Source organism: Loxodonta africana, chromosome 27 (genome assembly GCF_030014295.1).
Source record: "Loxodonta africana isolate mLoxAfr1 chromosome 27, mLoxAfr1.hap2, whole genome shotgun sequence".
In the NCBI taxonomy this organism is placed as follows: Eukaryota; Metazoa; Chordata; class Mammalia; order Proboscidea; family Elephantidae; genus Loxodonta; species Loxodonta africana.
This window is the reverse complement of record NC_087368.1, coordinates 15,416,703-15,431,711: the sequence shown is the minus strand read 5'-3', so window position 1 is coordinate 15,431,711 and position 15,009 is coordinate 15,416,703. Positions and strand designations below refer to the sequence as shown.

General features: G+C 34.0%; 1 protein-coding gene across 1 annotated transcript; it reads left to right on the top strand.

Moving 5' to 3' along the window:
• Positions 1–5,107: 5,107 nt before the first annotated feature.
• DAZL (deleted in azoospermia like) lies at positions 5,108–14,873 on the top strand. Its single transcript, XM_010595567.3, has 10 exons — positions 5,108–5,287; positions 5,565–5,656; positions 6,327–6,378; positions 7,244–7,307; positions 7,392–7,531; positions 8,907–8,978; positions 9,700–9,750; positions 10,486–10,599; positions 11,699–11,797; positions 14,665–14,873. The coding sequence occupies exons 1-10, from the start codon at positions 5,108–5,110 to the stop codon at positions 14,716–14,718; spliced, it is 918 nt and encodes a 305-aa protein (XP_010593869.2). The 3' UTR covers positions 14,719–14,873.
• Positions 14,874–15,009: the final 136 nt, after the last annotated feature.

Below are 15,009 nucleotides of genomic sequence, written 5' to 3'. Positions count from 1 at the left end.
GATTACATATAGATAGGTAAATTTTATTTTACAAAAGTTGGACCACTCTATATAATACTATTTTACAGCCTGCTTTTTTATTTTGAGATAAGTAAGCATTATTCCAAAAATAAATTTAAAGTAATTTTGAATATATAATGTTAGAGCATAAGATTATATCATTTCTTATTTTACCAAATCCCTTTGAATGAGTAGTTTTTCAACATTATGACAATACTATAATAAATGTCCTTGTGCAAACATCTTGGCATGCTTGTTCTACTAATTCCTTGGGATAAATTGCCAGAAGTGGAATTGCTTGGTGAAAGGGCTGTGCCCAATTTGTGCCCATTTCAAATTAGATATTTTTTCCAAGCTATAATAAAAACAAAAACAAAAAATTTTTTTTTTTGTTTTTATTCTTGGTATGTACCAATTAACATTCCCACTGACAGCATGTAGGGTGATCTTTTCTTCACAGCAGTTCCAATGAGAGAGAATTTTTTACGTTGCCAATCTGTTAGCTGGAAAATGATGTTATACTGTGTTATACACTTTTTTTTTTAATCAGGTAAGTTGAAGTTTATCATGTGGCCATTAGCTTTTTAAATATCTTGTGAATTCTTAGTTCATCTTTCTATTTGAATATTATTTTTTCTTATTGACTTACAAGAACTCTACGGTGACTTTAAACTCTGTTATACGTAGAAGAAATGTATAGTAGTGATAAGTAGGTTCCCTCTTCATATTCCTAAATTTCAAAGGAAATGACTCTAATAAAAGCCTGGTTATGGCTTAGAGATAGATAGGATTCTTCTGTTTTTATTTTACTTGGGTTTTTAAAAAAATTTTTTTAAATGAGTGCTGTATTTTTTTAAAAAAGCTTTTTCAATGATGACTTACGGTAACAGATTTCCTAAGAATGAGCCATCTTTGCATTTCTCGTATATACTATACTTCATTGTGTATTTTTTGTATATTACTGGAACTTTTCATCTTTATATTGGGGGGCACTGGGGAGGTGGACCATCTTAATCACGTTCTGTTATTTAGATGGTGTTAGCTTGTAAAATGCATTTAGAATTTTTTTCTTGTTTTCTCTGAAAGTTTTTCTTTCTTTGTTCTTAAAGAAAAGTGAATTTTCTTTCCTCTCCGCTGCCACTTCTCTACCAGTGTTTCTCTGTCTTGGCAAGTGTGTCTGCTGTCTCTCTTTAACATACAGACACTCACACACACAAATTATTTGTTTCTTTAAAGACTGAAAAAAAAAAAAAAACACCCAGTAAAGCTCAACCAGGCGCCATTTGAGCAGTTTCTTCCATAAAACCGAAACTCACTGCCATCGAGTCGATTCCAATTCATAGGGACTCTATAGGACAGAGTAGAACTGCCCCATAGGGTTTCTAAGGCTGTAAATCTTCACGGAAGCAGACTACCACATCTTCCTCTGGCAGAGCGGCTGGTGGGTTCAAACCGAGGCCTTGTGGGTTAGCAGCCAAATGCTTTAACCACTGCATTAACCAGGGTTCCTTAGTTTCTGCCGTAGTTATTGATTAATCTAGTTGTTTTTTTCTCTTCCTAAGGTAGCTTTGAAAATTTATATTTCTCTAGAAAATTCTCCATTTTATCAAGATTTTCAAATGTATTCCCATAGAGCTTATTTCCCTTTTTTGTGGCTAATGTATATTTTTGATTTTTTCCTTGCTTAGCTTTGCTGGGACTATTTATTTACTTTTTGGGTTTTTTCCCCCAAGAACCAACTCTTGGATTTACTTACAATTTTTATTCTGAGTCTCATTTTCCTATTTCCTTAATTTTAGCTTTGATGTGTATAGTTCCTTCCTCCTGCTGTGGATATAACTTTGATGACTACAAGTTATAGACTTTTTTTTTGGTCAATTGTACATAGATATCAGTTTGCTTGCATGTAGACATAATACTGTCAGAGGCACTGACATTCCAGGAACTATGCTTTAGTAATGATGAAAACTTTTAGGCTTTCAGTTAACCTTGTCACTTAGTTATCCAAATATATTAAAAGATATATTAATGTTAATAATTGTGCATATGATGGCCTCCAAACTCATCCCTATTTAAATAATATCCCAGCGGTTCTCATTTCAAAACCCACCAACTTCTTTGAAGGTATCATTAAGAAAAATAATTACTTCTTACATTAAATGCAATTTTATATTCAGTATGTAATGTTATTACTGGTTAAAGGACCTCTGGTGGCACAGTGGTTAAAGTGCTCAGCTACTAAATGAAAGGTCTGCAGCTCAAACCTACAGGAGGCAAATGTGGCAATCTGCTTCTGTAAAGAAACTGTATGGGGTAGTTCTCCTCTGTTCTGTAGGGTAGCTATGAGTCAAAATCGACTCAAGGGCAGTGGGTTTGGTTTTTTTATTGACGGTTAGCATGAATACTTTCCTTTAACATCAAACTTTTTGCTGTAGCCTAAGCATTCATTTGTAGAGCATTTTTAGCCATAGTTTAAAAGTAACCAAAGGTTGTCTATTAGGTTGTGGATGAGTTATATATAAATTATATATAAATACACAGTATGAGTTTAAATATGTATTTTTAAATCGCTGCTGTTCAGTTTGGTTAAAATGGAGTAGTTTGGTTACTGTGTTAACTTTGAGCTCCACCTGCTGGCCGATGACTAAAATAAAATACGGTAATGTCATCCTTGATTTAAGAGCTTATGACATTGGTAAAAATGATTTGATGAACTTCATATTTAATACCTCAATTAAGCAGGGAGCCAGTTTTTAAAACTCAAGCCAAAGCTATACTTCCTATAATAGCTAACAGCTTTTTTTCTCTTTCCCAAATTACTGTCTAGTTGTCTCAGATACCGTTTTACTTTTGTAAGTAAAATGTGAGAATTAGAAGGACATCAGAGAACTTTTCCTACCACATGTTTTTCAAGTGAGGAAACCAAGACCCTGAGAATACTTACTTCACTAAAAATAAAAAGCAGGTTCTTCATAAAGAATCATTTTTCTGTTCAATTCTGGTGGCGCTATCATAGGATTTCTCAAACCTAAATTCTATTGAAATTTTGAACCAGGTAATTTTTTGTTGTTGGAGGCTCTCCTGTGCATTGTAGTGTCTCTGGCCTCTACCCACCAGATACCAGTAGCAGTCACCAGTTGTGACAACTAGAAATGTACCAGACATTACTAAATGTTGCAAGGAGGACACAGCCAGTGCACTGTCATAACCCCTTTTAATCTGGCACAGTTCTCAGTCCAGATGTTCACTCCTAAATTAAAATACAGCCATCCATTATGGTGTACAGACAGGTAATAGCATAAATAATTTATTTTTCAAATAAAAAAGTTCCCAAAGTTCTTCCACAAATGAAAGGGTTAATTGAGAATGAGGGGGAGGAGTTTCAGAACCACTGTTTTGTTTTATTTGTGTTTTGGATTTTTGAATTGAGAAGAAGTTGGTAAATTGTATATAGGGAAGGGAAGTCAAGTTGGGTTCTCAAGAGAGAAGATACATAGTTTATGTAATACACTCTCATTTAGAAAAAAGCTAAAATAAGACATTAAAAATGAAAAAAACTTTAGAGATAGTTTTTTGTTCTCTCATAATTTATTATAAAATATCACTACCATGATTAAATGAAAGAATTAAGGTGTATTTGAATAGAAACAAAAAATAGCAATAAAGTATAGTAGTTTGTAAGATCTTAAATTCATCGTTAACTTCTAGTATTGACAAAACAAGAACTCTGCCATCGTTGCTGTTAATTTCTTTTACGACCACTATGCTTACCTTTTGTTAGAGGATGTGTCAGTTGATTTCTTTTGCCATTGTTTTTGTTTTCCTCCATAAGCAGAGGTGTGGGCAGTAGTTTTCTCTCTTGCAGCCTTTTGTATTTACCTCTTATGAACAATAGGCACTTCATAATTTAATTTCAAATGAGTAAATGTGCCCTAAAGTATTTTCTTGAAATTCCAACTTAATTAGTTGTTAATTGTTTATAAAATAAGTGAGTAAATAGTAGAGCTAGGAATGAAACTTTTTTTTAACCTATTGAAAATAAATTCAGATAACAGGACACTAACTTATATTGGCGTAGCACTTCATACTTTACAAAATGAATTCACAGATGTTATTCTATTCTCAAAACAATTTGCTCAGAGATACACAGCTGGCAAGTAAGTGGCGTATTACCTAGTAGGGGACATGAACCTAGATCTTCTGACTAAATAAGTTTTTGTTACACTATGTTGTACCGCCTCTCCCAACGTATATATTACCAGTAAATTCTGTTTCAGAAAATTTTACATTAACCTTAGAGTTGACTGTGGGAAGACTAAAGACAGATTCTTACCAGAATCCGGAAAAATAATGATGAGTTTTACGGGTTTTTCTAAATCTTAAAGATGGTATCAATTATCTCCCAGGCCCCCGTGAAAATTAGCATTACTAGTGGGACTGAATTGGTGTTATTCAGAAAGAAAAACATTATTTCAAAAGATGCTTTAAGGATCCTAGCATTAGAAAAGAGGATTTTAAGCCTCTTTTAGCAGGAGCGATAATACGTGAGCAAATAGTATTTTCATAATCCATTTCCAAAGTAAAGTAGGCATACTCAGAAGGGAATGCTATAAATTCTGTGTTAATTTTGGTGAATAGAGAGGCGAGGCAAAACAAATTGGCTTAAAACGCTGATATTTGTTTTTATTTTGATGTGGCTTTTACTTTTTTTTTTTTTTAAATGTTTTTTTTTTTAAAAGCTTTTTATTAATGTACTTAGTAAAATGAAACTTGTTTATTGGCATAGAACAGAATGGTTTGAATAAATTCAGTTTTTACAGATCTGAACTTTCTAATTTTTTTATCAATTCACAAAATATTTTCATGAACTCAGTATAAACTCAGTATTTTATCACAGCAGTGTATAAGAGATGACAATGTACAACGCTGCATTTAAGAAAGTACTATATCCTTTTGTTAGAATTTTGTGCTAATCTACTCTGATTTAAATCTTGAACCTGAACTAAGCTGTATTGATGACTAGTTTATAATGAAAATAATTATATAAAAATATTTTGTATTTAAAATATAAAAATTATATTTCACATTATATGGTTTTTGTTTTTGTATGTGGTTATGTTGTCTGCTTTCCAAATTACAGTCTGCTGCAAACCCTGAGACTCCAAATTCAACAGTCTCCAGAGAGGCCAGCACCCAGTCCTCGTCAACTACAACCAGCCAAGGCTATGTTTTACCAGAAGGCAAAATCATGCCGAACACTGTTTTTGTTGGTGGAATTGATGTTAGGGTATGGTATTCATATTTTATTTTTATCTTAATATAAATAATGTGAATAATGGAATTTTGGCCCTGTTGCAAACTTAAGGTTTTTTTGTAGTTCATGCCAGTTTTTATTTGGTTTTATGTTTAACCCATAGGGACTAGAAATATCTTTAACAAAGAGCTACAGATAGTATGAGGATGCTTGGAAGAGACACTTCCACCTCACCAAGCCTTTTTTATAGTAAAATTCAAAAAATTTAAATGCCGAATTTTTATTCTTTAAGTTAAATTCTTTTCCATAGATGGATGAAAGCGAAATTAGAAGTTTCTTTGCTAGATATGGTTCGGTAAAAGAAGTGAAGATAATCACGGATAGAACTGGTGTGTCCAAAGGGTGAGTAAAATATACCTTCAGTATAAATTATCAAAATTATCTGAAGCCTAGCATCTATAAAGCCCCTGAGTGGTGTAAACAGTTCTAACCAAAAGGTTAGCAGTTTGAATCCACCCACAGGCACCTCAGAAGAAAGGCCTGGAGATCTACTTCTGAAAAACCAGCCATTGAAAACCCTATGGAATACAGCTCTTTTCTGACACACATGGGGTGTTATGAGTTGAAATCAACTTGACAACGTTTTAACTTTAGCATCTATAAAATGTCAAGAAGTCTTTGAAACTGGTATTCTTATATAAGTGAAATTTGTTGCTTTGTTAATTTGTTTCATGTAGAGAATAAAAGTTTGCTGCCAGATCTTTTAATCATTTTCCTAATTTCGTATTTAAGTATAACATATAGTTTATTTAGCGTAAGTCGACCAGTTTTATAAACAATTATTTTCTTCTCAAGTTGCACAGTATCTTAAATTTTAATCATGGTGCCATAAATAATAGGTTAAATTTGGGTTCGTAGGAATGACTTCTCTGCTAATGAAAGGGATTCTCACACTACCTTAATCTGAGTACCTTCTAACATTGATTACTTGATATAACTCGTTCTTTTTTTTTTTTTTTTATCTATGTATTGTATGGTGGTGATTTTACACTTCCTTTATCTGCCTTTTTAGCTATGGATTTGTTTCATTTTATAATGATGTGGATGTGCAGAAGATAGTAGAAGTAAGTAATCTCATGGAAAAAAATCTCTTATGTAGCCTATTGCTGTAATTTTGAGTATTGCTTGAGTGTTGACTATATTGAGTATTATATAAAATGTGGAGAAAGATACACTTTCTGCTTGAAATTCAGTCTTAACAGAATCTTACATAACTTGTGAGAACCTGTTTAATTTTGACCGGATACCTAGCTTCATGAACAAGAGACAGGACAGGATGAAAACAGGGTGAAAAGATGGTTTTATCAAATCCATTTGGCACCTCAAAACACTTGACTGCAGTAGTGAGAGTAAATAAGGTAGCTTCATGGTGATAAATTTTGATTTGGTCTCTTCTCACCACTGATCTCGCATAGTAGGAACCTGAGGGTACTTGGGGTTGTCTTAGTTTCCTAGTGCAGCTATAATAGAAATACCACAAGGGATTGGCTTTAATGAATGTAAATTTATTTTCTCACAGTTTAGGGGGCTAAAAGTCCAAATTTAGGGCTCTGGCTCTCCGGGAAGGCTTTCTCTTTCTGGCTGGGGAAAATCCTTGTCTCAGCTTCTCTAGCGTTCTTCTTGGCATCCCATGACAATCTCCACCTGGCATATGTCTTTCCCCATCCCTGCTCTTTTGCTTCTGTGCCTAATCTCCTTTTATATCTCAAAAGCAGTTGGTTTAAAACACACCCTACATGGATATGACCTCATTAACATAATAAAGAAAACCCTGTTCCCAAATGGGATTACATCCACAGGTATAGGTGTTAGGACTTACAACACATATTTTTGGGGGACACAGTTCAATCCATAACAGGGGTGTTTACTGAAGTCTTGGAAGTAAAGGCTTGAAAATTAATTCTAATTTTGTTATTGTTTTATTTTCAGTCACAGATAAATTTCCATGGTAAAAAGCTAAAACTGGGCCCTGCAATCAGGAAACAAAATTTGTGTGAGTAAAGGTAGAAATTGTTGTTGACAGCAAGTGTAGCTTTTCAGAGAATTAAAAATAGAACTTGTTTTCTTGTTTAAAAAGGTGCTTATCATATGCAGCCACGTCCTTTGGTTTTCAATCCTCCTCCGCCACCACAGTTTCAGAGTGTCTGGAGTAATCCAAACACCGAAGCTTACATGCAGCCTCCAACTATGATGAACCCTATAACGCAATACGTTCAGGTAAGAATTACCTACATTCCTGGTTGTTTTTTGTTGTTTGTTTGTTATAGTACTAGAGATCTTAGAGCTGGAAGGCACCTTAAAAGTAAGCTGGTCTCACTTCTTACCCTCAGTGGAATTACAGCCCCAGCTTCCCTAACAAATGGCAATACAGTCTGCTTGAATACTTGAATGATGGGAAATCTATTACCTTTGTTAGAAATCTGTCATTCTTAGTGTATTAAACTAAGCTAAAATCTGCTTCTGTATAGCTTGTTAGCCTTTGTAGCCATGTAGAACAAGTTTCTTCCTCTTTTTCCTCCATATTGCTAGAGTATTTTAAGACAGCTTTCCTCATGTGTCTGCCTGTCTTTCTTCTACAAGCTTAGCAGTTTTTCTAGCTATTCCTTATTTGAAATGATTTCCAGATGCTTCCTATATAGATAGCTGACTCCTGAGTATATTCTAGCTCTAGGATGAGTAGGTTTCTGATGGATTTGACTATATTTGTAAACTCTGAATTTCTGGCATATAATTTGTCTGGTTCTAGTTATTTTAATAAAGTGGGATTTGGCATACTTAACTATTTCCTGTTGATAAGAGATAACCTTTATTTCCTTCTTAGTTTTACTTTTTTCAACTTAAAAGACTTTTTTTTTTTGGAGGAAAACAAAGAAAGTAATAGCAAAATAGTTTTGCAGTATCTTTCTTTTGAATTTACATTTTCTTATCTATATGAAGTGTAGGATATATCTTATTTTTCTGGCTCTGAACATGGCTGGAAGAAAAACCCTACTTGTTCCTCACATTTACTGTGAGCCATTACCTATTCTGGGTGTATTTATATGTGTTTACTTATCAGTATATATTGAAACATGTAAGACATTGTACTCACGCTTCCAGTTTTGGATTATATATATACTGCCCTTAATTTTTAGAAGTGAAATACAGAAAGAGCCAAAAGTCTGTAGGAGGACTACACATTTCCCCACAATGTTATCAGTGGAATGCAAAACTGCCTGAAAGTATTTTTACAGAGAAGCAGCAGATGCATTAATACAGTGTTATCATGGAAATCTGACCTAATAGAGCCTTATGACAAGTATGAGAAAGAACTTCTAGGTGGGGATAAATAAATAAGATAAACTCAGGCTGGCAAAATCACTTTTCTCATCAGTTTTCCCCTCTTCTTCCCCACCCAGAAGGCCAACATTTGACATTTTTTTCTGTATGAGGTTAGACTTAAACTCAAATAGAATCATGTATCATTGCATGTAGAAAAAGGTGACCTTATTAATATTTAATTTGATATTTTATATTGGATATGATATTCCTTATTTAGTTATTTTTTCTGTTTACGTTGTTAATATAGTCTTTCTGTAAACTTTATTTTCAGGCATACCCTCCTTATCCAAGTTCACCAGTTCAGGTCATCACTGGATATCAACTGCCGGTATATAATTATCAGGTAATTTAAGAGAATACAAAATGATTTATGTCGGGACATTACTGAGTCCTTTAGTTTGTCATTTAAGCTAGTGAAGTATGCCTAAAATTTAAGGAAGAAAAGAATTAATCTAGAATTAGAACTTTTTATATTACTTAGAAATAAAGAATTGGTATTTTGACAGGAATATTATGTAGCAAACTTTCCTGTAGAACTATTTTCTAAGACTTGATGTCCCCTTCTGTATGTCAGTATATATTCTTCCATCTTTGCTGCCAAATAGCTGAAGTATCCAGGCTGACTCTACAGATTTTTCTAGGGGAATAAATAGGTTGATATAAATTGATTACTAAATTCTTAGAGCATTGAATTCTAGTTGTATTTAATAGTGTTGGAGCAGGCTGTTCCAAGATAGTAGTTCTCTGAATTTCTTCCCATAGATGTGACCATATGTATGACCTAGGGCCATATTTATGGTAAGAAATTCAGGAAGCTATTATCTTTGATTTTCCTGAAAGCCAACTCCAGAAAATTGAGAAAAAGGTCGGGCTTATATATGAAAATAATGTTAAGAACCTCAGATATTAGAAACATAAGGTACTACTTTTTTCTATTCTGTTTCTTTTGTTATAGTAAGTTCAAGGAGCCAACATAACAAATACGTGGACATTATCGATTTCATATTTTTGATAAAATGTGTGGGAATATTTAAATAATTGTTGTTCCTTTTTTTTTTTTTAAGATGCCACCGCAGTGGCCTGCAGGGGAACAAAGGAGCTTTGTTATACCTCCGGTAAAATGAATTAGTCAGACATATACCTCCTGTTCTTTATTAAGATGTATTTTCTGACTTAATTAGCGTATATCTCCTGGCCTTTTGCCATATCATACAGGCTTAGAAATATTTTAAAATGTGCTTTTTGGTTTTTTATTAATCTGATTATGTACTCCCATGAGAGAAACTATACGTTTTGTTTCCCAGGTTGTTCGAGTGCTTAAAGCAGTGGCTGCTGTACACACAATAGGTGCTCAGTTACTTGTTGATAGACTATATAACCCAAGAAAGGTTGTATTAATATGAATTTAGCATTAGCATTGAATCTGCCTAGAATCTGCTTCTGGTTTTGCTACCCATAGAAACTCTGTTAAAAAGAAACCTGGATGTTATTACTGGTAATACTGTTAAGTAAGAAAAGGAGTAAAACAAAGGGGAGTGCTGCCTACAACCCCTGAGGTACTGTCTGTCTTTTAGTAGGATTGGATATTTGAAGGATGTAGAAAGTGTGAAAATTCCCAGGCACTCCCTTACTACATATTGGAGTTTTTTTTTTTCTTAGAGCCCTTCTAATTCTGATTATGTTGGCGCTTAGAAGACAATTTCAAAATAAAAGGCTGCCTATTTTTTTTTATTGCATTTAAACATAACCCACAGTTAAACTTCAATGTCAGCTCACCATTTTAAAGATTAAATAGTTCAGAAATGTATCTGTATATCTCTTCAATTACACTTTTATCATTTTAAATGTAGGCTTATACAACTGTTAACTACCACTGTAATGAAGTTGATCCAGGAACTGAAGTTTTGACAAGCGAATGCTCAGTTCATGAAGCTACTCCATCCTCTGGAAATGGCCCACAAAAGGCAAACATCTAATTTTGTTTATTAATATTTATTCTTTCAAGTTTTAATAATGGCTTTTTGAAAAGCAAGTATCTCTACCCAAATTTATATATGGAAGCCGTAAACATTACAGAGCTTATGTAATAATAACTCAGCAGTCCTTGTAAATGCTGACAAATTTCAAACACCCTCAAACCCCAGACTTGCAACAGATGCATGAAGTTTCATACTCAGCATTCCTTTCTTTTAAATTTTCATTTTTTTTCTGTTCTTTAATAAATATTGGTTAATATGATTTAGCAACATGCAGTGGGCAAGTTTCCTCAAGAATTCTGTTCTTCAAAAGAGAGATTAGGATAAATTCTATCTATCTGCTCTTTTGCCAATTTAAACATTTGTTTAGCTAAGTAGTAATACACAGTTCCTTATGGTATGCTCTTTGTAACACACATGGGAGCAGTTCTCAAGCGTGGTAAAGTCACTAATAATAATCAAAATACTGAAATAAGCAGTTTATTTTTATCATTTAGAAAAGATTTCTATAATAATACTCTCCTTCTTGCATTTTCTTCTCTTCTTGAATGGGTGGGAGTGTGAATATAGCTCATGTGCTGAGAATATGCGTGTCACTGACTGATTCCCATTGAGTGTGTGCATTTTATCCATGTGTTTCCCAGTGGAAAAAGTTTTGAGAACTACTCAGCCATGGGTGAAATAATTTCCTGATTTGATACATAATTAAAATTTTGGAAAAAAAAAACTAACATAGCTTACTGTATAATTAGCAAGTTTTGTTCTGGATATTATTTCTTGAAATATTGAAGTTCACTGTTTCTTATTTAACAGGAAAAATGAAAGAGCCCTAAGAAAAATACCTCAGGGCTCGAATAAAGTCTGTCTTTTTTTCTTTAACCAGTATTCTGTCACTAAGGTTCTAAAATATTTCTTTTATTTGGCAGAAAACTTACATACGTATGTGGTAAAAATTACTAATTATGTAGGAATTCTTTGAAAATAAGCATATGCTCATTGAACTTCTCCCCACCCCAAAAACAAACTCCTTGTCAACAGTGAGTAAAAGGAGGCGTAGTCATTAAATTACTGGAAACTTTTGTTTCAGAAATCGGTGGACCGAAGCATACAGACTGTGGTATCTTGTCTATTTAATCCAGAGAGCCGACTGAGAAACTCTCTTGTTACCCAGGATGACTACTTCAAGGTATGGAAGAATAATATCCTTGAAAAAATACATTTGTCAGATTTGAAGCGTCTTCTTTTTCTGTCATATATGTATTTCGAGGTTACTTAGAACATGTAATGAAACTGTTGACATTGGACTGACGTAGTAAATCATTGTGAGTGGTTTTTACCTTAGTGTATTTAAGCTGCTCAAACCTTCCTATGGTGCAGTTTGTCCTTAGGGAAGAAGCCTTTAACAGAAATTTAGAATTGAAAGGATTTGTAAAAGAAGAGAGTTGAAAAAGAATATTGACTTGACCAAACAGTAAAAGAGAAAATTCTAGATAGAAAATGCAAAACTTAAGAATATATAAATAACGTAGAAGAGAGCAGAGAAGAAATAGATCAATCAATTGTGAACAGTTTGGGGGGAGGAGGGTAAAGGGAAGCAGTCACTGGAAAGAAATGGAAGTTGAGTCAGAGTTGGTGAAGTGGAAAAGAATGAGGGTATTTGAACTTAAAGTACTGGTTTCTGTTTCTCGTTCTACCACCTTGGACAAATCACTTAAATCTTCTTACGCTCCAGTTTTTACACGTCTAAAGTTCGGAGGCAGGGCTACAGGTCTGTGAATATGAAAAAGACTAACTCTGATACCAGAACCAAACCTGTTCCAGTCAAGTTAATCCTGACTCACAGCAACCCTGTATTACTCTATACCAAAAACCAAAACCAAACCCAGTGCCGTCGAGTCGATTCCGACTCAGCAACCCTGTAGGGACAGAGTAGAACTCCCCAGTAGGGTTTCTGAGGAGCACCTGGCGCATTTGAACTGCAGACCCTTTGGTTAGCAGCCGTAGCACTTAACCACTACGCCACCAAGGTTTCCATCACCCTGATAGGGGAGGGATATTGTGCTTAGTAAAGGGAAATTTTTTAATAGCTTTATTGAGATATTCATATACCGTACAATTCACCCATTTAAAGTGTACAATTCAGCGGTCCTTAGTATATTCACAGAGTTGTGCAACCATCACCGTAATCAACTTTAGAACATTTTCGTTACCCCGAGAAGAAACCTCCTACCCATAAGTAGTCACTTCCCGTTTCCCCCCCAAAGCCTCCAGCCCTAGGCAGCCACTGGTATACTTTCTGTCTGTGGATTTGCCTATTACTAGACATTTCATGTAAATGGAATCATACAACATGTGATCTTTTGTGACTGTGTTCTTTAGCGTAATGTTTTCATGGTTTATCCATGTGGTAGCATATATAAGTACTTCATTCTTGTTTATAATGTATATGCTACATTTTGGGTTTACGCTACATTTTGTTTATCCATTCATCAGCTGATAGACATTTAGGTTGTTTCCACTTTTTTAATAATACTGCTGTGAACATTCATGTACAAGTTTTTGTGTGGACATATGTTTTTGCTTCTCTTGGGTATATAACTAGGAATGGAATTACTGAGTTATATGGTAACCCTATGTTTAATCTTTTGAGGAACTGCCAGACTTCTGTGCAAAGCAGCTGCACCATTTTACATTCAAAGAGAATTTTTTAACCATTGCTTTTTGTCTTAAACGGGAAGGAAAATAGCTTTTTTTCATCTGTGAATGGACATAGGATGAAGCTTAGAAAGCCTTTATAAAGGATATACTAAGAACCTCCTATAATATAGAAGAGTAGAGGCAGCTGTAGCGTGATGGAGTTCTCACCATCTTTGCAACAGGGAGAAAAATACTCATTTAAAGTTGACATTTATCCTGTTACTGCTTTAATCTACATAGTACAATTTAGAAAAGAACGAAGCAGGGTTGTATGTTAGCTTACCTTACCCAAAGTGAATAGGTAGCATTTATCATTTGTATGGAAAGTGTAAAATAAAGTCTTTAAATTTGAGTTTTCACCTAGACAAAAGCCTCCCTTCCAACTTCACAGAGTTTTCTGCAACCTCTGGGTTAAGAGTCAGGAGTTGGCAGCGTGTAGTTCTCTGGCATCCTTACCTATTTTGATTGGCTAAATGTGTTGTTGTTTTCATTGAATTTAGAATCATTGAGGCTGGTTTTACACTGTTCCCATAATAAATTATACTCTCTGTTGTCCAGCCTCTTCATAGTCAGGTTTTCCCTGAAGATATTTGAGTTTGACTGCTTTTCTAGGCTTTATCTTTTTATACCCTAAATAGGATATTGCCCTTCTAGAAGTCACTCTTCTTTATATCACAGCCTGATTTAATCCCTAGGAAAATGGCACAGTTAAGCTGACTATGTGTAGAGCAGAAAATTTTTACTGGTTTACACACCCCCATTTCTCTTTGTAAGGCCTCACTTCCATCTCTTTGCACATCTCTAGGCCACAAAGTGATAGAAAATTTTTGCATGTATTTTTGATTTTTCTCCTTCGCAAAGAGTGATGTGTTTCCATTGTAGGTGAGAAAGAGCCAGTTCCTTTAAGTATAACAAGACTTACATCTTTTAACCTAAAAGCGTGGGATTTCAGATTGGACTGCTATTTTCAAGCTATCATTTCTAAGAGATGCACTTCACTTAGTAAAAATAATACTTTTAATAATTACATACATTTTCCACCAACTGTCTATGGGACATTATTGCCAAATCATTAACTAAGACTGTGTATAAAATGATATTGACTCTTTTTAAGTCCTCTATTTCTGAGTTTACTGGTATTTCTTTTTTAATTAACTATTGGATAAAACTAGCCACCGTGGTACATTCATTATCACAAAGTTCAGGAATGCTTCCTCAAAGGATCACCTTTATTCTCATTATTTATACCGGTTTTAAATCCAAAATAAATGCTTTAAAGTATTTTGCATCTTTCTTAGGTCATAGTGATAATAGAAAATTTTCAAGGGAAAGTAAAAAGGACTATTTCTTTTCTAGGATAAAAGAGTACATCACTTCAGAAGAAGCCGGGCAGTGCTTAAATCTGTTTGACCCTCTCTGCTAACTTTCTAGTCTCAGGGGGTTGCTGATTTTGAAGAAGAGACAAAGTTTTTCATTGTTATACAAATTTAATTCTGAATTTTGATAAATCACATGCATATTTTATGTACAATTTAGGTTACCTAGTTTTATTTTACATTGAAACTGTTCTTCATTAGAAGTTTATTTAGAAACTGGTTCTGTGTTGAATATATAGTTAAACGTTAAGAATAATTGATACTGAAGGAATAACTTTAAGATTTATCTGTAAGGATTTTTTTAATTGAAGTTGACATTTTAAGT

Excerpts from the sequence above, each read along its gene's own strand:
- DAZL (XM_010595567.3), top strand. The coding sequence starts at position 5,108 with ATGTGGTTATGTTGTCTGCTTTCCAAATTACAGTCTGCTGCAAACCCT. Across the intron at positions 6,379-7,243 it reads ATGTGCAGAAGATAGTAGAA|TCACAGATAAATTTCCATGG; the intron begins GTAAGTAATCTC and ends TTTTATTTTCAG. Across the intron at positions 7,532-8,906 it reads CTATAACGCAATACGTTCAG|GCATACCCTCCTTATCCAAG; the intron begins GTAAGAATTACC and ends CTTTATTTTCAG.